The sequence below is a fragment of the Balaenoptera physalus genome (genome assembly GCF_965194825.1).
Source record: "Balaenoptera physalus genome assembly, chromosome: 16".
Taxonomy (NCBI): Eukaryota; Metazoa; Chordata; class Mammalia; order Artiodactyla; family Balaenopteridae; genus Balaenoptera; species Balaenoptera physalus.
Genome location: NC_138898.1, coordinates 56861057 through 56887816, shown reverse-complemented (window position 1 = coordinate 56887816; position 26760 = coordinate 56861057). Strand labels below are relative to the sequence as shown.

The following is a 26760-nucleotide window of genomic DNA, read 5'->3' as shown; positions in this document are numbered from 1 at the left end:
AGATTCTTTTCCCATATCGGTTATTACAGAGTATTGAATGTAGTTCCCTGTGCTATACAGTAGGTCCTTGTTGATTACCCATTCTATATATAGTAGTGTGTATATGTTAATCCCAACCTCCTAATTTATCCCTCCCCCTACCTTTCCCCTTTGGTAACCATTATCCCCTGACTTTAAACCAGGAATTCAGAGGGTGTCAATTCTAATTTGTGTTCCTATAAATGGCACAAGTCACAGAAATGTGTTTCTTCTCTAAGTCCAATTCTTTGAGGAACCAGATATCTGCCATCCTATATGTTAACACTGCAGAGATTAGTGAAAAGAGTTTAGCAGCATTTCTGTATGATGTCATATAATATGTGTTTACATAAGGAATATTTAAAATCATATCATCATGAGAAGAATCTGCATGCACATACACACACAGAGTGCAAATCACGTACATGCAAATTACTCAATCAAAAACATTTCTTGGAAGATTATTTATCATTGTCGTAGGCACCCAAAACACAAGTGAGTAGCAACAGTCTGGAAAAGGTTTAGAAAAACATGAAATCTGCATGACCCACAATTTCCATGGGTCTCTTGATGTGTGGAAGGGAGGCAGAGAGAGGGGGTTATGGGGAGAAACTGGGAAAAGGGAATGAATTGCAGCTGGATATGTGATGGGAAGCTTATACTTGGGAGTTCACTTTCCATAGAATTTAAAAAGAAAACGCCTGTCTCTGTGTCGCGCGGTTGCAGGAGAGGGAGCGGCGCTCTTTGGGGTAAGCTCTATCAACACGTGTTGTCTCCCCCTTTTGAAGAATGCGTTCACCCCTTTAGTAACTGGAAGTGTTCCCAAGATGTATATTATTTCATGGATGGGAGAACACCAATTTCACAGAACTTAAATGGCAAAACTATGTAGTGCTTAAATTATGCAAAAACAAGCTGCGTCCTGGGTACCAGGGAGGCCTGAGCATGGTGGTCCTTGGACATGCTGTCATCTGTGTGCATCAGGATGGTCCTTGGGGCTTCCCAAAGCATCAGCAGAGCAAAAGGGGAGGGACAAACGTTCAGAATAAGCCCAGGAGAGTCTGCAAAGTTCCCATTTGGAAAGAAGCCTTCTGCTTGCTGTCAAAGGTGCCCCCACCCCCGGCCCAGCCACTATCTGGTCTGGTTGAGATCTCCCTGAGTGACAAGAACCTGGCAACTGGAGTGGCAGGTCTGGGATGGGTGGAAACCCGCCTGATTGTGTTGAAGGGAATTGTTCCTTCATATTGTCTCCGTTTAGTCCGTGAGGGAGTGGTAGCCCCACTGCTGTTGCTGCTGGGTTTAAATAAAACAATGCAGACCAAGTACATAGCCCAGTGATCGGCATGTGAAACATCTTCAAAGAATCTTTTTGTTAAGATGTGGCATCTTCTATCAGAGGCCAGAGAGAACCTATTTCTCCCAAGTTGGAGTCAACCTAGTATACAAATCAGAGGAATCACTGAAAAAAATTAGGAAATATTCATATAATGGGAGAGGACACAAAACCACTAAAATGGTATTTTTAAGGAAAAAAATATTGAGATAGGAGATGCTTACATGATGGGATATAAACACAACACTGTATGAATGCTGCTTGTTAACATTACAGGTGGTTTGGGGAAAAACATAAGGGAAAGCATCAAATAATATAGTTGTTATTCCTGAGTGGTAAGATCAATTTACTTTCCTGTATTTTTCTATATTTTTAAAATATTCCGCAATGAATGTATTATTTCTGTGTAATTAGCAAGTGATGTTTGGGCTTAGTTTATATTAAAAGTGTGATTTTAAAATCTGGAACTCTCCTTCCAGTAAACTTAACTAAGACCATCCATTGCCAATATAATGTCCAACAGCACCTCTTGTTTTTATTTTGTTAGTTAATAAGAAGACTAGGAATAAAGAAATTGAACAGAATACAAAAGGAGACAGCACATATTTATTTAGAAGCCCTTTCTGTCCACGAAGGAGGCTGGGGAAGAAAAGAAAATGACAAGGGATCGAGGTCTGAATCTCCCCTGAAACTTTTTCATCATCATGCAACCTTAAGCAAGTTACCCAATGTCTCTGAGACTCAGTTTTCCTCATCTGTAAAATGGTACTCATACTACCTGCCACACAGGTTAATTTGAAGATCACTCTAAGTAAAAACAGAAAACGTATACAATGTACTGAAAATATACTAGCTTCTTTCACATCAAGCTTTTCTCACTCAAAGGACAAAGGAAGCAACTAGAGGAGAAAACATCGTTAAGAATTTTTTTTCTCTTTTCCTCCAGCCTTCCCATGTTTCAATTACTTTGCTGACCAGCTAATGGTAATTCATTACAGGGGGCTAGCCATCAGGTACAAATTTAAGGTGATCTTTAATTTCTTCCTCTAGGGCTCCAGATCAACTTCTAGGGCACTGATAAAGAAGCCAGCCTCCCATCAGGATGGCCGTCTCCTAATCGCACCCATAGAGTCAGCTGGCTTGCTTTTCAAGGACAGAGGGGATTGCAGCCCTAGAAGTAATTGACAGCTCCATGCCTCCTTCCGAGGCAGCAATTTCTAAGATGGCACAAGCTGATGATGTTTGCAAGACTTAAGTTCGGGGGGTGTGCCGTGGCCAGTGATTGATTGCATCTTGATATTCCCGCTCCTCTGATATTTCAACTGGGGAAAGGATGAAAACATCTGCCCTCAATGGCTGCTCAGGAAAATTACAAAATCAAAAACTATATAGACGCGTACCTGTCTTGCTTTTTAGCTAATTAAAGCTGTGGCCCTGCTCTCAGGAGCTTTTCCTTGGTCCTGCGCTGCCATCTACTGGCCATGTTAGCCTCTGCACCAGCAGCCCACAGGTTAATAAGCATGAGACTAGTCAGGAAACATGTGCCTAGGCAGGTGTGTTTTAGAAGCAGACCTTAAAGTTGAACTATAAAAACATGCTAATAGCCCAGAAAACAATAAGGATATTCAATTATTTTCTCTGTGCTTAAACAATCAAGTGAAATGCAAACAAGTTTTAAGTGCCCACAGTGAGCTGGTAATATCTCCCCCACAGTAGTAAAAAGGCTGCGTATAACCTCGAGAAAGGAAGGGGACGGGTATGAGCAGGTACCTACCATGTGACAGGTGCTTGCACCTAGGTGACCTCACTTCATTCTTACAGCCATTTCATGTAAGGGAAATTGTGATTCCCATTTTACTGAGGCTTCAAAGTTATAAAACCCATCGAGAAGCAACTTGCTATCAGTTGGCAGAAGTAGGCTTCGAATTCAGGTGTGTCTGTCCAGGAAGCTCAAACTGCTGGACATCGCCCAGCCTGGGACTCAGCATCCCACACTCCCGTCTCTACCTAGACCCACGGGCATGCAGACCTGAGGGCTTGTGGTCCCCTTAGACTTGATGTGATCTACTTGGTCTGTGCAGTTTGCCTACATGCACACACACACACACACACACACACACACACGTGTATATACATACATAGATATACACACATATATTTGTATACGTGTGTATAGATCTGTCTAAACTACATCTATCTTTTGTTTTGCTAAACCATATCTCAGCATACATGTCCTAATAAGAACAGTCTCCTACAAACCACAATTCTATTTTCACAATGTTAAAAAAAAACACTTGCATTCGAAATTATTATGTAATATCTAGTGTCACATTTGAACGTCTCAATGGCCATTTAGAGCCTTTCCGAAAAACAACTTCAGCACTGCATTCGATTTTTTATGCCCTTTTTGTTTCTCTTAATCGAGAATAGGCTCCTCTCCCCTGCCTTTCTTATTTGTTTGTTTGTTTTCATAACATGTTAACGTAAGTCTTCTGGGTAATGTAGAAGAAAAAGTAATTTTGTAGTTAATACTTTGCCATTCAATAAATAAATATGAAGTTGAAGTAAAGTCTCCCGAATCACTTTCTCCTGTTCCTCTCCTGAAAACTGCTCCCTATTGATCGGAAACTGTCATCACCCCACAGTGACTTGTTGGCCTGTGACATTTGGCTCTCACATTTCTTTTCCCTTTGATTCCTTTCCTTTCCATTTTTTTTTTTTGAACTGTGATACTTCCCCCTTTCCTTTCTTTGATCTTTTTGCCTCTATTTTACTGTTTTGCTTGTTTGTGAAACCATGTGAAAGTTGTAGAAACTTCACCCTGAAATACTTGAGCATGAACCTATTACTCATGGAAACATTCCCCCACATCGGTGATTCTCCACCAGGGACAACCTTGCCCCTAGGGAACATTTGACAGTTTCTGTGACATTTTTAGTTGCCGTGACTTGAGGAAAGGGGGATACTCCTCACATCTAGTGGGCGGGGACCAGCGACGCTGCTAAACACCCTACGTCGCAGCTCCACACTGGCCCCCCGACACCGAAGAGTCATCTGGTCCAAAACACGAATACGGAGGAGCCCTGTTCTAAATAAGCACAACATCATTTTCAAATACAAGAATGATAAATCATTACAATGCAATTATTATCCAATGCATGTCTAACTTTCCTTGTCCACAAAATTTAGGTCACCTAGATGCAAGCATCTGTCACATTTTTCCAGTCTTCGTAGTTCCACAAAAAGGGACAATCGGATGCAAAGCCTGGTAGCCAAGCAATGGTGACATAAACAGGAGGGATGCCTCTAGTGGCCAGCTTGGGGATCTGCAGGCGAGAGTTCAATTCTTCCTGTGCAGACAGGGCTGACTGCGTCAGCGTCTGAGAACACAAGCAGAAAGTACTGACTCTGTTCTGTCGTTTGCTGTTTTTGTCTTTTTCATCACCCTAGTCCTAGTGCACAAATGATGCATTTCTCGCACAAAAAAAATCCATACTTAAGGTACAGGGGTTTCGCTATTTCCCAGGAAGAACTATGAAAGGATCCTAACATCCTTTTTTTTGGGGGGGGGGGGGGAAACAAACTGGATCTAGAAAATACATACGTAATAGCAAAGAGTTCTGAGTCAGGGAGAACGGGCCATCTTTTTGAGATAAGTTCAAAATTTGAAAGAAGAAAAAAAGGTTAAAAAAAAGAAAAAAGAAATTAACATCAAAACTTGTTTTTAAGGAGCATATTTAACTTTTTCCAAGCATAATCCTAGTGAATTACACAAGGGACTCAGTAAATGTCTACTGGATTGATCTGCTAAATTGCTCACTTTATCTTCAGAACAACCTGGTTGAGTAGAAAGGGCAGCTGTATTTCCACCTTACTCATGTGAGAACTGAATTACAAAGAAAGAGGTTATGCTTATGACACCAACACTATCAGATGAAAACTGAACATTTACTCCATTGGGCTAAGATTCTATTTGTTGGCAAAATGACTTGACTGTTTTTTGGGAGGGAAACATCGTGATTATGTGTATTGTTTGTTTGTTTTTACCTTGAACTAATGGGTTATATTAGCCACAATTTGTTATCTTATTTTTTTCCCGACTATATTTTAGGAATGGAAAAATACCTGTATATATCCCCTCTTCTGGAGACAAGGAAAACCTCACAAATTGATCACCCAACTACTTCTGCTAAATCTGGTTATACCTCAGAATCCTTCTCAACACAGTTTGCCAGGCAAAAATTACTGATTTATCTAAGTTTGCTACCAAGATGGAGCTCAAAGATTTTTAAACAAGATAGGATTAAAAATAGACTTCAACTTACTCTGAGACCAGGACAGAAACCTGAAGTTTTCTATAAACTATGTTAAAAGTTCCTCAGGCCCAATTATCATGTGGCCCCATTTGCATTTATATTGTGATCTTTATATAAGTATTAATGCAGTTCTATGCTCACAATGGTAGCCGAAACAGTGGAAGGCACTTCATTAATGTTTTGACCAGGAAGCTTGTAAATTTGCAACATTTGTTGAATGAATAGCTTGCAAAGTTAGGTGGCTATGTTACAAAGATGAAACACAAAGATTTAAATCATAACCACAGCAGCGACCCTTGTCAAGCATTACTTCTACTACCTGTTAATGATCAATTTAAGTTTGACACTGGAAAAGTAGAATAAGAGGGAAAAATCCAAATGTTGTTATTTTAGAATAGAACACAAGTCACAATATCCACTAGGAGGTCAAGAAAAAGCAGAGAAATGAATGATAGTAGTAGTAATAATTATAATTCTACCATTTAGTGAACACACATGCACAGTCCCATAAAAAGTACTGTCCTATGTCTCTTCCTTATCAACCAGAACCCTATATGATAGGTCTCCTGTGAACCCATTTTACCAATGAGGAAACTGCAGTTCAGAGAGGTAAATTAATTTCCTTTAGACCACTTTATCAGGAAGCAGCAAAACTGGGTTTAACTCCATCATAGTCGAGAATCTAAACCTTTAATCACCCTGCCTTGCCTGTCAGGCAGAAAAAAAAAATAAAACACTGCTTTCGTAAACTACATGAGATCACAAAGTAAACCTCAAAAACATATGAAAGAAAATAAACAGCTAGACATTGTGGGTTTTATGATGAAGAAAGTTCTAGTATTTGTTTAGCCTCTCTAGCATGAGTTAACAGTTAACAAACAGAACTTGAAACCAGAAAGGAAAGGAAAACATTGCATATAAAAATACTTCATCTTTTTTTGCTCAGAGAACACACTGGGGTCCTCTTGGCTGGTGTGGGTGGTGAGTTTGGACTCGGATGACTCCACGCTTTGTGGAAGCATTTAAGATGTTTAAGCAAAGGAAATACTCAAAATACATGACTCCCTTTTCAATCCATTTGTACTTAGCAAAAAATGATAAAGAGGCCACCTCCTGAGAGGGAGGGTACCACTGTAAATGTTTGCTCATTTCAAGTGCTATATCTACAGGTCCCTCCATGACCAAGAAGCATCACTCAGAGGCTCAGTAGTTGTGGCTCACGGGCTCTAGAGCGCAGGCTCAGTAGTTGTGGCGCACGGGCTTAGTTGCTCCATGGCACGTGGGATCTTCCCGGACCAGGGCTTGAACCTGTTTCCCCTGCATTAGCAGGCGGATTCTTAACCACTACGCCAGTGGAAACTGGCCAGGGAAACCGAGACCAAGGAATTAAGCAACGCAGTGATGTCTGAAACAGGCATAGACAAATCTTCCCTTTGCATCACCAGGACAAGATGAGTACATACTTCCTGAATATCAGTTCATTCACACATCAACTTCACTATTTTTGCCTTATCCATGGGTCGCCTTTACAACGATGAGGTTATTATTTTCCTTTAAATTGACTCTTCTGTGCTTCAATAAAATTTAAGATGCTGTTTTGTATCACTACCAAAATGGAATAGATGGAGACAATCAGACTAAATGGGTTGAAAAGACAGCAATGCTCCTCAATTGTTAAGTTCTGGCTGGTATTTTTGTCTGCTGAAAGCGCTCCCTCTTTTCAAAAAAATTAGCAAGGGTTAGAGGGGTGTTGGAGACATAATAGCAACACGCAGAGATGTTCTCTTTGACATTAGAACGACTGAAATGGGCTTGCAAGGGAAATTATCTTCTCACTCTGTGCTTCAATTTTATTCAATGACAAATCCATGCACCACCCAAAATGACTTCATCTGGGAAGGATGAAACGGTTGCCACACTTGGAAACACTCTATAAACCGCTGATCTATCAACTTTCCCGGCTAAACTACATAACAAGCCTTATCAGCTGTTCCTGGTCAGTGATTAACTTTGTGAGCTTCAAGTGGGGGACACTTCAGCACAATTGAAATCAATTTGTCGGAGCCTCTATTCCAAGATACACAGGATTTAAAGGATGTCCGACATCAGATCAACATACCATGTGTCTTAAAACTGTTGTTTCCCAAAGGCACATGATGGAGGGAAAATCTGGTATACAACCGTTTCTCCAAATGTAAACTCTTTTGTTATTGGAGAATCTCTAAGAGATCTCTCATATCCTTGGTTTCTCTCTCTTTTAAATGACAGGATTGGGTTATACCTAGGCTGCCCAATACAGAAGCTACATGTGATTATTGAGGACTGGAAATGAAGCTACCCCGAATCGAGATGCTCTGTGAGTGTGAAACAGACCAGATTTAAGACTTAGTACAAAAAAAAAAAAAAGGAATGTAAACTATCTCATAAATATTTTGATATTGATTACATGTTACAATGATAATACCACATAGGCTAAATAAAATATATTATTCAAATTAATTTCATCTGCTCCTTTTTGCCTTTTTATTGGGACTATTGGAAAATGTAATATTTCATGTGTGCCTTGCATTCTATTTCTACTGGGTTAAGTGAAGGATTAGAGGCTCAGTATTGTTCCTTACTGATGAATCAGTCAAGTAATACATAAAAATTCTTCCCTAAAATCGCAACAGACGATAAAAATAGGCCTTTTAATTTTACCAGGTAAAAGTCCCTGGTAGATATTTTAAAAGCTTTACCATCTCTGTTCAGTCTTCCTCTATATTAATAACCTTTATAACGATGTCAGAAGATAAATAGCTCGCTGTCTTTAAAGTTAGAAAAGAGGGAAAAAAGATTTCACGGCTCATATGTCTATGGATAAAGCAATCCAACTTTGGAGCGGTCCCAACGTGTTCCCTAATCGAAGATATACTTTTAATGAGATTTTATCTTTGATTGAAAATGTAAGGCTGTAATGAACCGCTGAGTCATTACTCTGCTTCCAGGCTTAATTTTTATCTAATTCTAGCTCCCTGATGTTTTTGATACAGAGCTCTTAATTTTTGCTGGATATTTAAAACTTTTTTTTTTTTTTTTTGGCTCTTTTGATGTAGGTAGCCTTTTGGGGCAAGAAGTCCATTTTGAACTCACAGTGACAAAATAAAGACTTCTAGTCTGCATAGAAACATGCCACATAAATCTATATCTTTATATATATATATTTGTATTTATAGAGGTAACCAGCCAAGTGTTACAACAGGGCTTTAACTACTGTCAAGTGGTTGGCCACCCTTAATTTTATGGCAGCTGATTTTATGGAGTACCTGAAAATGAATGGTCTCTGGGCTTAGAGGAACCTAGGATCTAATTGTAGCCCTGCCATCTACTCACTGTGTGAGCTTGGAACATTCATTTAATATTTCTGGAATTCCACTTCATCATCTGAAAAATAGTGTCTGTCTGCTTTCTTGGCTGGGCACGCAGATTAAATGGATCCTGCTTATAAAGCAGTTAGCAAGCAGTCTTGTGCACAGAAAATACTGAGTAGTCAAAAAGTCATTGTAACTCTTTAGATTCCATGCAGGAAAAAAAAAAGAGTCACATCTGGAAAGTGCCCAGGCCCTTTTATCCCCAAGGGCATCAGTCCAGTTCAAGCCCTTTTCTCTGTCTCCAAGCCAACCTTGCCCCCAGACCTTCCTGATCCTGCAAGCCTTCCTCAGAACTCCCAGTAACTGTAATTCTCACCTCTCGGTTCACTGTCTCTCAGGCCGCTGCAGGCTCTCTCTCCGTTTTTTCCTATCAACCATTTTTCAAGTTGCTGCAAACCCCACCAGGTCCCATTTCAGCAAACCTGAAGCACCTTAATCTGGATAACTTTACCCAGCTCGAATCTGCAACCGGATCCATGTTGGCACAACGGATTCAGTCGGGTGTCAGATCCAGTGCTGTAAACCATTGGTCCCCAACCTTTTTGGTCTCAGGGACCGGTTTCGTGGAAGACAATTTTTCTCCGGACGGGGGGATGGTTCAGGCAGTAATTCGAGCCATGGCGAGCAACAGATGAAGCTTCACTCACTCACCTGCGGCTCACCTCCTGCTCTGCTGCCCAGTTCCTAACAGGCCTCGGACTGGTACCGGTCCGTGGCCCAGGGGTTGGGGACCCCTGTTGTAAACTCTACCCCTGCTTTGCAAAAAAATGAAGACATCTCCCTAGGGCTGTCTTGGCAGCGGGCAAGTTGTCCATCTCATGTGTTTGGCTCCTTGGTACCATTTCAGTTGAGACACTCATCATAGACTATGGTGTCTTGTTTGGAGATTCTTTTCATCTGTGATATTCTAATTCTCAACAGGAATATCAGTGGTTTATCATGATCTCCACTGTTACAACGTTCAGTCATGTGACTGCTATTAGTAACCACGCACTGAATGATTATTATGGACCAGGAACTGGAGACTGGCCATTGAGACACATTATAGAGAAGGTTCACAACAACCTTAAGAAGTAGGTGCTTTCACTTTCATTTCTTTACAGAAGAGGAATCAGAGATGCAGAAAGGTTAAGGGTCACGCCCAAACTCAGTCCTACGCTCCATCCTGCATGGCTTCCAATGGACCTCTTCCAGTCCTTCCATTATGACTGCATTGGTCGGGGCTCTCCAGAGAATCAGAACCAACAGGATAGGATAGGTAGGTAGGCAGGTAGATGGGTAGATAGATAGATAGATAGATAGATGACAGATGGATAGACAGACATATGATGTAGATAGATGGGTAGATACTAAATATATGGATATATAAAGACTAAGGAATTTTTTAATTTATTTGTTTGTTTATCTATCTGTCTGTCTATCTGAAAAACAGAGAAGCTGATGGTGTAAATTCCAGTCGAATGGCAGAAGATGAGATGAGATGTCACAACTCAAACAGTAAGGCACAAAGAGACAAATTTCTCCTTCCTCTGCCTTTTGTCCTATCCAGACCCTCACTAGGTTGGGTGATGTTCACCCACACTGAAGGGAGCAATCTACTTCACTGAGTCTAAATTCAAATGCTAATCTCATCTGGAAACACCCTCATAGAAACACTCAGAAATAATGTTTAATCTGGGCATTCCATGGCTAGTCAAGTTGACACATAAAGTTAACCATCACAATGACTGACTTCCTAATTCTCAGATCATAAGCTAACGAAGTTATGTGCGAATATGAAAATAATTTTTTTCTCATGCACATTTTATACATAATCAGGAGCACATGCTACCTTATGGGATACGTTTGACTCAACATTACATCTATTATTATTCCATGGGCCTCCGACACAAGCACATTCATCATTTTTAATGGCCACAGAATATTCCACCATGTTCTAAACTCAATGTAATACGCCATCTTATTACACTTAGGCTGTTGCCAATCTTTTGACATTGCAAATAAAAGAACAGTGATGACTTTTGTTTCTTTTGAGTTGGAATCATTCATAGGAGTCAGACTGGGTCCAAGGAATAATTATCTGCATGGTTGCTCATGGTTTTTAAATGATTTCCACCAAATTGCAGCACAACCAGTAAAGAATATGGGGGCCAGTTTAACTGCAACCCAAGTATGGGAAAAGGTAGTATTCTTATTTTATGTTATGTGGCTAATTTAGTACGTATAAATTAGTGTCTCACAGTGCCTTTAATGTGCATTTTCATACAGCTATCAAGGACAGGTGTTTACCATGTGTTTGATTCTACTTATGATTTCCTTTGTGTGAATTGTCTGTTAGTACCTTAATGGTCACTCCCAGCTTTCACGATTTCCCCACACAAACACTCCTATCATAGGGGCAAACTTGATTTTTGTCCATTTATGTACTGATGAATTGGATCAACAGAAAAGCTCAATCTGAATAGATCAACCTAAAAACTATCTTTTTTCCTTATTGCAAGTTAGCGTGCTATTTTGAGGGGGATACAGACATGCACCTAAAAGTTTTCAATTACTCCTTGGACTTGATTTTCTGTGGACCATGGGAAGTAGCTGTTTAATCGGATCAGAGGACTAAGAAGAGCTGTCGACCTCCTTGGCTGAGTCAGAGCCTGTGAGCCCGGCTCAGGATGAGGGTTTGCTTCCTGACATTTGCTCCCTTAACCCAAAGCCAGAACATCTTGAGTTTGAGACCTCTTCTGCTCTCAAGGATCTGTCTGCCAATCCATCCAGAAAATCTTTTGGTTAAAAAGAAAATAGGAAAAACCACTGGCTGATCTGCAGATTCTGATAGCTTTTAGTTTGCAATGGCAACAGTAAAAGATACTGCATTTGTGATGACTTTAACAAATTCTAACCTATAATTAGCCCCCCCCAAAAAATAGCCTTAGTTATGTGATAAGAACTCCATATAAAATGTGCATGGACTTGTGTGTATGCATGTGCATATGCATGTCTACACATGTGTGCATGTTTTCCCCACCCCATCTTTGAATTCTGTTGTTATTACAACAAGTCCCATCAAAAATTATTGCAGCCCTCTCGATGCTGAGATGGATGACATAATCCGTGGGTTTTCTGACCTTGATGAACATGAAGAAAATTTCAGCTGAACTGTGCAAAAGTGCTGAGATAACATAAATCATATTTGGACAGGGCGTGCTTTCTATCTAAAGCATAAAGTTGCCCAATCACATATCACAAAGTGAGATAATAAAACACATCAACTGAAGAGGAAGAAATTAACTATTGCTCACGCCACTCGTCATAAAAAAAGATGATGACCATTTTTTTGGAGAAGAGATGACAGAACTATCCTAGAAAACTAGCTCTGCACTTAATTGTTTCCTAAATGCATTTTAATTCAGAGTTTAAAGAAAAAAGTATTGCTGAAAATTACACAAAAGAATAGACTTGCTTCTTTTAAATAAATGACAAATGAAAATAATAGCTTTAATTAATGGTATTAAAATGTAAGCAGCTCAGTCCCAATTAATACATAATTGCAAAGAGATGACAAATATCATTAGTGATAAATCACACTTTTAAAGTTAAGGTATCAAAATCTTAACCCTACGCATCTGAGGCTGAAGTCAGGTAAATTACCACCAAAATGTAATCAACAGGGGCTTCCCTGGTGGCACAGTAGTTGGGAATCTGCCTGCTAATGCAGGGGACACGGGTTCGAGCCCTGGTCTGGGAAGATCCCACATGCCGCGGAGCAACTGGGCCCGTGAGCCATAACTACTGAGCCTGCGCGTCTGGAGCCTGTGCTCCGCAAAGGGAGAGGCCGCGATAGTGAGAGGCCCGCGCACCACGATGAAGAGTGGCCCCCGCTTGCCACAGCTAGAGGAAGCCCTCGCACAGAAACGAAGACCCAACACAGCCAAAAATAAATGAATAAATAAATAATAATTCAAAATGTAATCAACAGAGTAGGCTTCTCAAGGGCCGAGGAAAGTGTGGTCACACATGCCTGACAGAAAGCTCTTATATGTTGAATTGTTTTTAAGCCATGTTTGGCTTAAAAGCCATGTTTTAATTGTTTTATAGCCATGTACTATCTATAAAAATGTCTCTGCCTTGATGGACTGCAAATCCATAATATAACAAGAGAAACAGGCATGCTCAAAAATAAGACCAAGTAGTGAATGTCACAGAAGCATGAAGTGTCTGCCTTCATCTTTGGGCTTAAACACAGAGCAGTGGGGTTTTTTTTAACATCTTTATTGGAGTATAATTGCTTTACAATGGTGTGTTTGTTTCTGCTTTATAACAAAGTGAATCAGCTATACATATACATACATCCCCATATGTCCTCCCCCTTGCGTCTCCCTCCCACCCTCCCTATCCCACCCCTCTAGGTGGTCACAAAGCACCAAGCTGATCTCCCTGTGCTATGCAGCTCCTTCCCACTAGCTATCTATTTTACATTTGGTAGTGTATATATGTCCATGCCACTCTCTCACTTCATCCCAGCTTACCCTTCCCACTCCCCATGTCCTCATCAGTTGCCAAATTCCGGGCCGAGCACAATCTCCTCCTAGCACACGTGCTGTAACTCCCACTCCTTCACCTTTGGCAGGCATCACTAATCAATCATGTACTCTTTCTGGCAGAACCCACAACTCAGACTCCTCATCAACACAGCATTCTATGCAGCCACTATCAATCAATCTGAGTTGACACCAGAGATTAAATCTGTTTGCAATCACTGGCCTATACCTTTCACTATGCTTTCCAACCCTCTCTAAGCACCTTCACCCAGATTGATAAGTACCTGCAGGATATAGAAAACCCAACACTTTATTTTTTTTTTAATTAATTTATTTATTTAATTTTTGGCTGTGTTGGGTCTTCGTTTCTGTGCGAGGGCTTTCTCCAGTTGCGGCGAGCGGGGGCCACTCTTCATCGCGGTGCGCGGGCCTCTCACTATTGCGGCCTCTCCTGTTGTGGAGCACAGGCTCCAGACGCGCAGGCTCAGTAGTTGTGGCTCACGGGCCCAGGTGCTCCACGGCATGTGGGATCTTCCCAGACCAGGGCTCGAACCCGTGTCCCCTGCATTGGCAGGCGGATTCTCAACCACTGCGCCACCAGGGAAGCCCGAAAACCCAACACTTTAAATTGGAGACCTGGTATTTAGTTTAAGCTTTTCCATTAACTTGGCTATTTATTTACCTGGTCCTAGATGTGACTTCTCTGATTCCACCAGAGATCTAGGAAACTGAGATAAGATTAAGGAAGAGTAGGAGGAAAACAAATACAAGAATGCAACAATAAGGCTGCTTGCTTTTATTGAAGGCATATCCTGCACGCAGCCAGGACGCTAAGTCCCCTCAGTATATTAGCTCACTGAGTTCCACCACCACCCCAGAAAGGAGCTACTCTTATCTGCTCCATTTCAGATGAGAACTTGAGCATCTGAGAGGTGAAATAACCAGGAAGTGGCCAAGCTGGGGTTCAAACCCAGGCCTTTGAGAATCCCGAGCTAAAGCTCTTAGCCACTCTGTTATACCCATGATTCTTTAGACTAGCTTCCCAGAGCCAACTTCAAGGCTGACGGAGGGTATTATCAGACAAATGGCCCGATCCACCTCGACAGCTTTTCACGGCGCTGTGTTACATCTTTGCCCAGGATACTGCCGAGTGTGCCCAGCAGCCCGCATCCTCTGTCATCTGGGTTTCCGGCCCATCAGAGGCTAATTTAACTCCACACCACATCCATTTTAGAAGCTCTTCCCGTTTTTACACGCCTTCCCCCTCCACCACCACCTTCGAATTTTCCTAAAATAAATGAAAGAGGAAAGTGTGACTAACAGCTCATTTTCAAAGTTTAGTAAAAGGGAAAGCATCAGTTAACCTGCAGATAAAATCTAAAAGGCAGGCACAGAGGCCCCTCCTGGAGTTAAGAAGCTCTTGTCTACAAAAATAACTCTCAGTCATGCGGGGAACTGAAGAACTGACTGGCTCCATGAGTATTCTGACCATTCTGAAGAGCAGACCCATTGAGGACCTCGAGATAATACCACAGGATAAGTTATTAGGGGAAATTAAATGCAGGTATGCATCACAGAATGCCATGTGGCGTTAGCCCGGGCTATTTCTGTTCCGTTGAGCGCTCTGTAACAATAATTCTCATAAACAGAGCTTTCATGTACTTGTGAGCCAGGCACAGGGCCTGGGGTGCCTTCGAGGTCCATTTTGTTTTGTCTTGTTTTCTCCCGTGCAGCAGCCTCAGAAGAAGTGGCATAGCCTCGTGGTTAAGAATCAAAGGCAGACTACCTGGATTTGAACCCCATCCTACACGGACTACTTGGGTGATCTCAGGCGTGTTAGTTAACTCCTCCTTCCCTCAGTTTTCTTGTCTGTAAAACGGGGATCAATATTGTAGTATCTTAAAGGACCTTTATAAGGATTCAATCATAGAATGCACAAAAAACTGTCTGGCATACAGTAAGTGCTCCATGCATGCTAGCTGCAATTATTATTATCCATCTTCTCTTCTGGAAAAAAATAAGTCAAGGTTTCCTTTAGGAACTTCATTCTACTTTTGGTCCATGTAAGTCGTTCAGCTGGGGCCCATCCTACTTCTGATTGTGGGTGAATGCAGACGGACAATCAGAGGACTGCTTTCCATAGCTAAGGGACTGGTATGAAGCCAGTAAGCAGCCCTCAGGAATTGTGCTCAAACTATTGGAAAAGAAGCTCTTTCTTTCCACGGTAATCTCACTTGAATTTTAAACCTGAGGACCAGTTATACCAGAAGACAGACCAATTTTACTGTCATTGGACCCAACAACTGTCTCTTTTTTTTGTCTCTTTAAGTTGGTACAACTTGGTTTTCTATTATGCAGTGGAAGACGTCGTGACCGATAGAGCCCACAAGAATAATCCATGGTATGCGGGATCTACCCCCACTTTACAGAGGGTGTGGCTGTGGATCAGAAAGCTACTGCGACTTTTGAAAGATGTCACGGCTAATAAAGCGTGAAACCAGGATCTGTGTGATTCCAAAACTCTTTTCCACCACACAACATTGTCTTTTTGCGTAAATGATGTAGAAGTGAACAAAAGTGCTCATCTTGAAGGGTGGCATGTTTCTCTGGATGGCAGAGAGAGTTTTTAAAACATCATTTCTTTCAGGTGAACACAGTTCAGGTTTTGGTTTTGCCTCTCAGTGGAGTTTTGCCTGAATCCCAAATACTTGGATTTGTGCTTTGGTTGATGTCATTTTAAATGTCTTAACTAAGCAGAGATTTTTAATGAAAAACATCTGTTTGGAATTTTATTTCTTGAAATTTAAAACATATTTTGTGCACAAACGGCATTCATGTTAGGTGTACCTCCTCGTTTTTACCAGTCAGCTTAACTGGGGTAACTGAGGATGGAGGCTGCGTTGGTCGACATGAAGCTCCTCTTCCCTCAGATTTAGGGCTCTAAGTGACGGTCTGAAAGTCCTCCCCAAATAAATACTGGAGTCAGCTTTCAGGCTCCGGAGGATTTCTTGGCAGCCACCCAACTCCGTCATTTTCAGGGGAGGCTCTTTTCCAGAGTTGATTTCCATCCCCTTCTCTCTGAGGTTCTGAACACACAATTCCAGACACTGGGATATATCATCCCTGCTCTTGGCTAGTCCCCAAGTTTAAGTAAAACTGCTGTTGGTGGGCTGCACATGTAGCTCTCCCTTCTGTTTCCCAGCAGACAGCAAGGATAAAGCAGGGTCTACTTGTAGTGGACACACCAAGTCTCACCCAGATCTTGGCCACAAATCCATGCTGAGCACAGAAGCTGAGTCAAGTCCATAGACATAAGTGGCTCTGCCTGTGCTAAATGGCACCATTCTCTGGCTGGAGATGGTAGGAGCAAGAGTGAGCGCCCAACACACCCAAACCACAGGCTGGCGAGTGGCTGTGAACTCATTTGGAATGAGAACCTCACCCTATAGGAATAAGAGTTCATAATCTGCAGAGGAGTCACAGTCTTGAGGAATTTGCATGAGATGTAGAATGTGGCACAAGAGAAAAGCCAAGCAGCATAGGTCAAGTCTTTGCTGGTGTTAGAAGGCTCTGCCCTACTCCACTGTCAGAGACAGTGGGGCCAGGGTGACCCACCGGAGGTCTTAGTGGTCAAGCATAAGCTATGAGCAAGTAGACCCCATAACGTAATGGCACTGTCTCTCTGCATCTGATCATTTCACATCATCAGATCCCATTCCAGATAAAATAATATCATTCTAGGATAAAGGACAAACTTTCCCCATGCTTATAAGGCTTCAGATGACCTGGCCCTTGCCTGCTTTCTAGCCTCATCTCAAGCCACAAACCTCTATTCAGTTCCCGAGTCCTGCCATGCTTCTTCCTCCGAACTTTCATCTCTGTACACGACCCAGGAGTCTCTACCCCTGGTCCCCTTTCAATTGCAACTCAAATAGCATTCTTCGGGGATGCTTTAAGTTTCATTTCCACAGCTTTGGGGAATCTTGGAGCATCTTCCCATGTAATGCATACACACAAGCAGCCTTCAAAAAGGACATTTGGAGCAGAAAGGAAATCCAATCTCCAGACGCATTCTGTGAGTCTCGCCAAATGGTGCTCACTGCAGCAGGCTTTGCCCCGGTCTGCCTTGAGGATCTCATTTCGGTCTTTAATGAGAAACTCTTCCATGAATGCTTCCCATTCTGGGAGAGCCCCTCTGGATAAGGAGCGTGCCTTCTCCTCTGTCTTTGTTCTGCCTGTCAGAGCCCAGAGGACTAATCCACTCCCATCCCCACAGCAAGAGAGCGGTGCTAATAGAAAACCAACCCTGGTGACTGTTTTGTGCTCATTTTCAACCTCACTGGCATCTAAGCCTCTGAAATCCAGGAGATTAATTTATTGTCCATGTTGATCAACTCCCTTACTCCTCACGGCAGCCAGCTGAACATAGAGACTTAAGCTGAGCGTCTCCAACACGTTCCTGGATGAAGTTATCCATGACCCGTGGTCAGAATCACCAAACCACGTGGGTAGGGCTGATTCACTCTCTAGCAAACCCAGACCTTCCTCTTCACCTCCTGTGTGGCTCTTGTTCCTGTGCCCTCTTGTCTGCACTCCGGCCTGGACCCCCAATTTCATCCTTGCCCCCTTCTGGTAACCCCTGCAGGCGAGTAGAGTTTGAAACGTCTCAAAGGCAAACCCAACCTTCTTCCCTGATTGCAAACCCACCATTAGAAGACAGTGTTTCCTAAACGTTAGTTATTTGCAATCTGTATGCACACTTTTTCTACATCCATCTGATTTTCATTAAATTAACTCAATTGTTTTGTCCTTAATAGACTTAAGATTACTTTTAAAAATCATGAGTAGAATTTTTCAAAAGAAAATAGTTTATTGACGTGGAAGGACAGAGCAATATCCTTTATCATATAAAGAATGTAACCCTCATTCAAAAGTAAAACAATGTTACTAAATTATAGCTAGATATTAGAATTGTTTGTCAAGGGTCCTGGGTCTTTTGGTTAAAAAGGTAGATGAGCAAATGTGCCAGACCTTTGGGTTTGTTACAGAAACAAAACAAAAGAAAACAAAACAAAAAACAACCAAATTATGTCTCCTTGATGTAATCCCAAGGTCTGAAAAATAATTGACAAGAGAATAACTGCATCACTTCTTCACTAGGTGATTTTATCTGCAGATACCTCATCCATCATCTGAAATCTTAGTCTCATCCTTGGGCAGTGCTGGACCATAGGAAACATGATCCTCCTTCATCAAACATCTTTAAAAGGAGGGCACCTGGCTGGCCACCCAACCCCATTATTTTTCAGAGTCCTGGCTGATATCACCTTGTTCTAACCAAAGCCTTCATCTCCCCTGCGTTCCTGCACTCCACCAGGGCCAGTCTCTGGCTCCATCTCTATGCTCCGTCCCCATTCTCTCCCTCCTCCCTCACTGACTCCCTCTGTGGCTGACTTAGTCACCCAAAGTTTCAAATGCCTCCTTGGTTCCATATCATTCTGGCCTCATCCAGCAAGGACCTGCCCTCCCTTACTCTCTCTTCCACTCGGAGGGAGACTGACACAAAACCCCAGTCCGTCGGTGTGGCAAACAACACCCTCCATAATCTTCACTGTGCCAGTCCCCCCTTGGCCACCCTTGGACACGCACGCTGGACCTTGATCTCTCCTAAACATGCCACGTTCTTTCCCACCTCTGTGTCTTCGCCTATGCTGTTCCCTCTGCCAAGAAAGCCTTCAACAGACACCGCCTCTGGGATTACGCACACAAGACCTCTTCCTAATCCACTGAGACTTGGCTTGTACATTTCAAGCCTGCAAGTCTCTTGGCTCTTTTCTGCATACGTGTTTTACTTGGTTTGCACAGTGTTTTTAAAATAAGTAGTTTTATATGAAATCCAGATTTCCAGATTGGCCTAGAAAACGGCAGCACTGACCCTACACTCCACGTGGCAACAGGCGCTGTACAGAAGCCCCTGCCTGTGGGGCCACTGCTCTTGAGTTCAAGGCTGCCGCGACATTTCGTATTACCCTACAATCATCCTCTGTCTCCCTTCACTAATTTATGAGTCCTGCCTGGACCCGGCAGCTAGGTGACTTTGTTATTTCCTGACTTAGGCCAAGCATCTCTTCTTCTGTAAAAATATTCTCAAAGCCTACTAGGTCCCATTGGTTGCCCATTTCTCTGAGCCCCCATAACACGTTCTGGGGGACTCATTTTTTAAAAGGAATTTGATTATAAATGACATGGAATGCCTGTGGGTGTGGGTCCTAGCAAAAACAAAAATAAAGGTAGCTGCAGTTGATTGAGTTCTTGTTTTGTGCCAGGCACTATATACACTGCTTTGTAGTATTATCTTGTCAATTCCTCAAATCAACATTTCAAGTGGATTTTATTATGTCCAATTTACAGATGGGCAAATAGACACGGACTTGAGGTAAGAAAGCCTCTCGAGGTCCCAGAGCTGCTACGTGAGAGAACTCGGATTAAAGCCCAGGACTTCCCGGCTCCAGAGCCTATGGTTTTAACAATTGCACTCTGTAAACTCCTGTGTTTTGAGCACGTAATTTCTAATCTACACATAGAAGCTGCTAGAAATGCAAAAGCCAGGAACCGAACTGGGTCCGTTGAAAACTGAAGCCAGAACTGCGTCCTGGTGCCACTGTCGCTTGTCCTCAAGACCAGAAAAAGTCCTGGCAGCCCCACTGCCAGGTGCCAGCGGCTCTCCGGAAGGTCAGGCTTGACAAGGCTCCGATAAATCTCCACTGTGAGCCAGCTAGAGCTAAAACATGGGGGCTGAAAGGATGCCCCAGACTCAAAACTAAACTATTGACTTGGCAATGGGTGAAGTTACCAGTCCAGGTACAAATTCATCAGTTGGAAAGGGCGATTCTCATATTCTACACACTTGATTCTCTTTGAGTGTGTGCACGTGTGTGTGTGTGTAAGGCAGTAGAGCATCAGGGCTAAGAACACAGTTTCCAAAATAAGAATCTCTGAGTTTAAACCCTAGCCTATGATGCACCTTGAGTGATCTTGGGCAAATCACTTAACATCTCTGAGCTTCCATTTTTTCACCTGTGTAACGGGGATAATGATGGTGCCTCGCACATTAGCTGCTGTAAGTATCCAGAGGTACTTGAGAATGCCTGGTCCAGAGTAAGGATTGCAACAGGAAAAGTTCCAGACTCCTAGTGTTCACCACGGCACCACAACATCGCCAATCATGAGCACAGCTTCACTCAGACCCAATCTGAAAGGCTCCTTAACTTTGAAAACCGCTCAAACGCCTTCCATGCAATTTGATAGTGGATGGGAAACTGTTTAGCCGCACCAGCCCAGGCGGTAAGTGAGAAGAGGAAGCCCTGTCTGTGTTTATAGCCTTTGACACATGGGCTCTCATTTCCTCTGACAGATTCTCCCCCTGACTGATCCATCAGCCTCTGTTCTCATCACCTGAGTCGTGGTCTTCATAATAGTGTTGAAATTCAAATGGATTTTACACCACAAATAAAAATGAACTTAAATGCCTGTTTTCCGCCAGCAACACGGGTCATGTAAATGTCACATGCAGGAGGTTTTTCAGGGCCGTGCAGCTGCCCCAAGGGACGTGTTACCTCACATCACCTTTGCTAAATCTGCATTAGCTCCGTGGCCTTGGCCTGTGGGAGGAAACCACCTGAGCTCTGCTTCCCACTTAAGGGGGAAAAACGCTACCGGCCTTTCAGATCTCCCTGTGACATCCTCTGGGTGATTTTAGGAAACAGGCAGGAAGCCATCCAAGTGCCGGTCCAGTCACAGGGGCACTGCTCATTGCTGGGCTTGGAAGCAAAAGAGAAGTGTAAAATGAAACCACACTCTGGTACACACCATGAATCCCTCTATAAACAACCGGGCAACGTTCTCCAAAAGACAATGAGCTTACTGTCTGCCAATAGAAAAGAGGCATCTAGGATACAGAAAAACAGAGAAACGGAGGGCAAAAAAAAAAGATCCTCTCCTTCTGTCAACAGTCGCAGATGGAGTACAGACGGTGCACAGACCAGGAAGAGTGATTTTATGCCTCTTCATTGAGATGAGGGCTCTCTCCACCGCTTGAAACTCACCGTTTATCTCCCATCGTTATATCTCGTCTAGGATTCAATGGGAAAATGACTCATCTCCAGGTAAATGGCCCTACCGAGTGGAAGAGAATGGGATGAGGCTTGAAATTGGACGGGTCTGGCGGGGAGGGACCCTATTAGGCCCCATAGAAAACTTGAGATCTTGTGTTTTCTAAAATTCTTCTATCGAGAAGATACTCCAAAATATTTCAGAAGAAGGTACGGATGTAAGCACACAAATATATCCCTATATACAGAATATAGGGAAGAGAGGTAGCCAAGGCGGAAGGGAGGTGAAAGAAAAAGGAGAAAAGGAAAAAGAAAGTAATTCTTGGGAAGCCATCTAGTCTAACAGGTATCACGTTAAGCTTTCTTAACTAAAGGAAATTGAGCTTTAAAGAAAACACTGCTGGTTCTCCTTCAGAGCACTCAGCATTTCGTAAAAATCCACACGGGCCAAGGGGCTGCCTCTTCAGAGGCAGGTTGACTTATTATTTTGGCACCTCTGTCATTTCCTGTCACTTCAATTCCACTTTATCAAATTACTGATTTTGCCAGAAGCATTCGGAATGAATGGAGAGGGACACACACACACACACGCAGGAGCGAGTGTCATCACTTCAATGGTGCAATTTCATAATTATACGTCAGGGTGACAGAAGTACCAGAACTGCATCCCAGACCCTGGATGAAGATCGCTCCGGCTGTCTGCCTACGTGACCTCACGCCACATCACTGTCCGGAGGGGTGACACTGGCACTCCTCTGCTGAGGGTGGAGGCTACTGGCCCTCCGGGATGATTAGCTTGCATCCTGACTTTCCCAGAGACAGGACGCTGATATTCAGAGCCACCTCCAACACCTCACCCCACCTCCAACCACATTAGGAGATCCAGAGGAGGGAGAGCCCCGATGTGAGAATCCCAAAAATAAAATTTAAAAAAACCATCAGAACAGAACTCAGAGGAAGCAAAGTCCTTCTCTTGAACCGGGGGAATAAAAGCCGTTAGAGTGTAAGACAGCAAACATGGAAGTAGGCATTGTGGTGCTTTGTGTCGCTAGGAGTCATCCCCAGTTAAAGACAGTGAAAGGGTCAGTGAAACAGAGCAGGACCCTATGGTCCCTCCCCCACCCCACGTCCTCCACCTGCCTTTTGTCTATAGAACAACTTTAGTCAAAGAATAAGTTCCATCAGAGAAGTGAGAAAACGCAGAAGCAAAGGAAAACAGTCAAACAAGACCAAATCATAGTAGTTTAGTCATTAAGCAAAGTCAAGGACCCTTAGTTCCTCCTCAAGGGCTGTAGATAATACTCTGAGCCGTATCCTGTGAGCTGTCTTATAGATACCAAACCCCCACCAGGTGCAGAAGTTAACTACATGATGACCAGGTTGCAGCCATGACATAAGCTGCCACAATTTCGAGAACTGGCCTCAAAGAAATGGGAACAAACTGACCCTGCAACTGAAGACTAACTGCACTTAGCACCATCCAGATGACGCTGGTCAGACCAGCGCAGGACCAGTTTCAAGAGGACTGTCAGAGCTGACTGTGCTCTTTCTGCCTGCAGCCCCTCCCTCCGCCTGTGCACCCCAGAAGCTTGCCTTGAAAAGCTCTTGCCCACTGATTGCTGGCGAGGGGCAGGGGGGCAGAACTGGCCTTTGGACCTGAGGCCACCCCCCACTACTCACCCCTCTGGTTGCCAGCCTCCGAAACAAAGCAAACTCTCCTTTCTACCAGCCTTTCCTCTTTATTGGCTTTAGAATGGCAAGCAGCCGGGCCCCTCTTTCGGTAACCATCAGTCATGTGTAGTCAAGGCTGGAAAACAACAGGACAGCCCTCCAGATATGAGGCTTCATTTCAAGTGTCTGACTCAACCCAACAGTCTGTGACAAAGCACAGAAATGCATATGTGTGTGTATGAGTCTCTGTCTGTGTTAGTCTTTTCCGAGAACAGCTGAAGTTATGTACAGAATGATCACCTATGATTTCTTCCCACGAGTCATCACCAGAAAGCATCCATAGTCTTGGGGGGGGGGTCATTATCGTCATGATACATGAACCAAAGGCAGTTTGGATAGTATTACGGAACGGAGCTGTGTGGCTGGCTGGCATTGCCCAGAGGTTATCCTGGTCGTTCACTTATGTGTTGGTGACAGAACTGATGTTGCTTTAACAGTCCTCCTGGTATCTTTCAAACACTACTGGCAAAGAAAGTAAAACAAAACAAACAAACCAAAAAACTAGACAGAAACATGCTTGTGAATTCCATTAAAATCCAAGGGAAGTGAAGACATCCTGAACTTTGGAAGCAAGGCAGAGAACATGCTCTCACTGGGACGTGGTGAGCAGCGTTACTGGGAAGAGATTAAAAAAGACTGGAGGCACCTCTTCAGCCTAAATTCCATTTCTCCAACTCACAAAATGCACGTGTGCAGGGATATCAGCACATCAACGTGCAGCGAATGTAAATATGAATTGAAACACCTTTTCTGCAAACTAGACACACAACCGGAACTAAGTTAAGATCATGCGGCTCGAATTTAAGCCACTGTATCATTATTCCCTTCAAAGTGAGGGGATTAAGGCTCCTTAAAATAATGTGTGGCAACTGTCTTCTATTTAAAAGCAAATTTTGTTTTGAGAAGTCCTCACCACCTTATTAATCAGCGGATGACCAAGCTATCACAAAATCAAGGCTGAAAAACCTCTGCTTGAAATAATAACTGCCTTCAACAATAATGGTACAGTTGCAGAGAGGAACATCTTTCAGAATTGTGGAACGGTGTCAAAAGTAGCCAGGAGATATGTACCCTCAATTCAGTTATTTGACCTTTTTTTATCCAAGGCTTTAAAGGTAAAATTTGATCTGCTCGGATGCGCTCTACCACGGAAACTTCCGTGAATTCTCGTCAGTAAAAGGAGAACGAAAATATTAAAGTGAAGAACAATTGTCTAGCAGTTGCATTTCCTGAGGGGGTCCACACCAAGTGTAACAAGAAGATAAATAGGGGAAAACTTTAAAATATGCAGGAAACGACCTCTCTTTCCTGCCCGCCCTCCGCCCGGCAAAACATCATGTGAACAAATGTATATCATAGAAAGTCACTGCTCATGTGACTGCGTCATGATGGAAATCAGGACAGGTTCTTTATCAAGCCAAAGTGTATAGATCAGATATATTTTTCAGGATACACCCTGAAAAGCCCAAGAGTATGTATTCTGTAATATATGCAATGCTCTATAATTCTATGTAGTATGTGGCATATTATATATAATAATCATCCAAAATATTCAACTAAAATGTGAAATGAGTTAAGGATAAACGAGCTATTTTCCTGAAAAGAAGCAAATGACTAAGACAAAAATCAACACTAATTTTTTAACACAATTACATTATGCCATCTTCATTGAAGTTATCAGGTCTAACACAGATTGCGAAGATAAAAAAAAACAGACATTTTAAAATATGATTGTCTTCAAGTGACACCAGCACATGAATCACCTTTGCAAGCCGTCATCCAGTAAGGCATGCCTTAAACAGCTGGGTTTAAAATCACAGAGTTCTCGTTTTGCTTGAAACTAAAAACATGAAAAATATTGACTTACCTTTCTGTCCTCTATTTCCACACAGGTATTGCAGTCTACTTTGATATCCTGAGAGGAGGAGAAAAGAAAGAGAGAAAGGACGGGAGTCAGACTTATGGCCAGAGAATGTTCAGTGGTGTCGCTGAAACGCCCTTTAAAATAATAAAGCGCTCACACTCTTAACGGCTGCTTCTCGAGCCATTGCTCTTTATAGCGCTTTTTAGAAGTATATGCTCTGGTGTTTGCGCTAGAGACATATGGATGTCATAACTAAGCTTTATTACATGCAGATGTGGGGTGAAGGCAGAAGCTGTGGATCAGAGGCCACAACAAAGAGAAGCTGATGGCTCATAAAATAATATGCCCCCAGACACCTTTGCTCACATCAGCAGAGGCTGCCCTTAACTGGACTTAATTTCTCTCTCCCATTCCAGATCTGGGATAGTCAAATCTATCTCCCTTCAACTGAAAGCCATCACTGTCTATTTTTCATCCTTCCCTCCATCCATCCATCCATCCATCCATATTTATCACGTACCTACTTTTTATTCAGTTTTTTCTTGTTGCTTTGGAATGTAAAGGTGAAAAAAAAAAAAAACAAAAAATAAAGATGGTTTCAACCCTCAAGGAACTCCCCAGTTAGACAACATAGCAGATACACACACAAGCAATTGTGATATTTGTTTATTCATTCAAAAGACAGGCATTCAGCACCTATTGCTTGCCAAGTCTTGCTCTAGGCATGGAAGACCCAACATACAAAACACAGGAAGGTCCTGCTGGTGATGCTACATTCCGCTAGAAAAGGCAAACAGTAGAAAAGAAACATCAATAAATGGTTGGTGTTTTAGAAGAGGAAGCTTACCATGAAGAAAAGTAAAGCAGGAGAAGGGAAGGAGAAGGGAAATGCTGAGGGTAGAGAAGTAAGACTTTAAATTTAAAGAGAAGTGGCAACTGAGTAAAGGCTTGAAGGAAGTTAGGGGATGAGCGGTGAAGCCATCTGGCGAAAGAGCCTTTCAGTGCAAAGGTCCTGAGGGGAGATGTGTCAGACTTGGTCAGACTAGAGGAAGGAGGCCTCTGTGGCTAGAGGGAGGGAAACAGTGGGAAGTGAGACCAAAGGAGGACATTGGTTTTCACTCCGAGAGCACTGAGGAACCACTGAGTCACTTTTGTTCTTACTGTGCAAAAATACACATAACATAACATTTAGTATTCTAACCATTTCAAAGTGTACAGTTCAGAGGCATTAAGTACATTCACACTGTTGTGCAATCACCAACAACATCCATCTCGAGGACTTTTCCATCTTCCCAAACAAAAACTCCATAACCATTAGACAATAACTCCCATTCCCCCAGCTCCCGGCTCCTGGTAACCACCTTTCTACTTTCTGTCTCTGTGAATCTGACGGCTCTCAGTACCTCATTACATCAGTCTACCAGGGCTACCATAACAAGGTA

At 42.7% G+C, this 26760-nt stretch overlaps 1 protein-coding gene and 1 long non-coding RNA gene across 9 annotated transcripts in view; one reads left to right on the top strand and one right to left on the bottom strand.

Annotated features, from left to right (window-relative positions):
* Window positions 1-26760, bottom strand: part of RBFOX1 (RNA binding fox-1 homolog 1) — a 2204869-nt gene that overhangs the window by 915670 nt on the left and 1262439 nt on the right. For all 8 annotated transcript variants that reach the window (XM_082429022.1, XM_082429011.1, XM_082429012.1 and 5 more), the window contains one exon: window positions 25322-25369. In XM_082429022.1, the coding sequence (XP_082285148.1) occupies window positions 25322-25369 (48 nt within the window). The remainder of the gene's footprint in view (window positions 1-25321; window positions 25370-26760) is intronic.
* The window catches only part of LOC309644861, a 408244-nt gene continuing 382621 nt past the window's right edge, over window positions 1138-26760 (top strand). Inside the window, exon 1 of the long non-coding RNA XR_014254627.1 lies at window positions 1138-12905. This is a non-coding gene — a long non-coding RNA (uncharacterized lncRNA). The remainder of the gene's footprint in view (window positions 12906-26760) is intronic.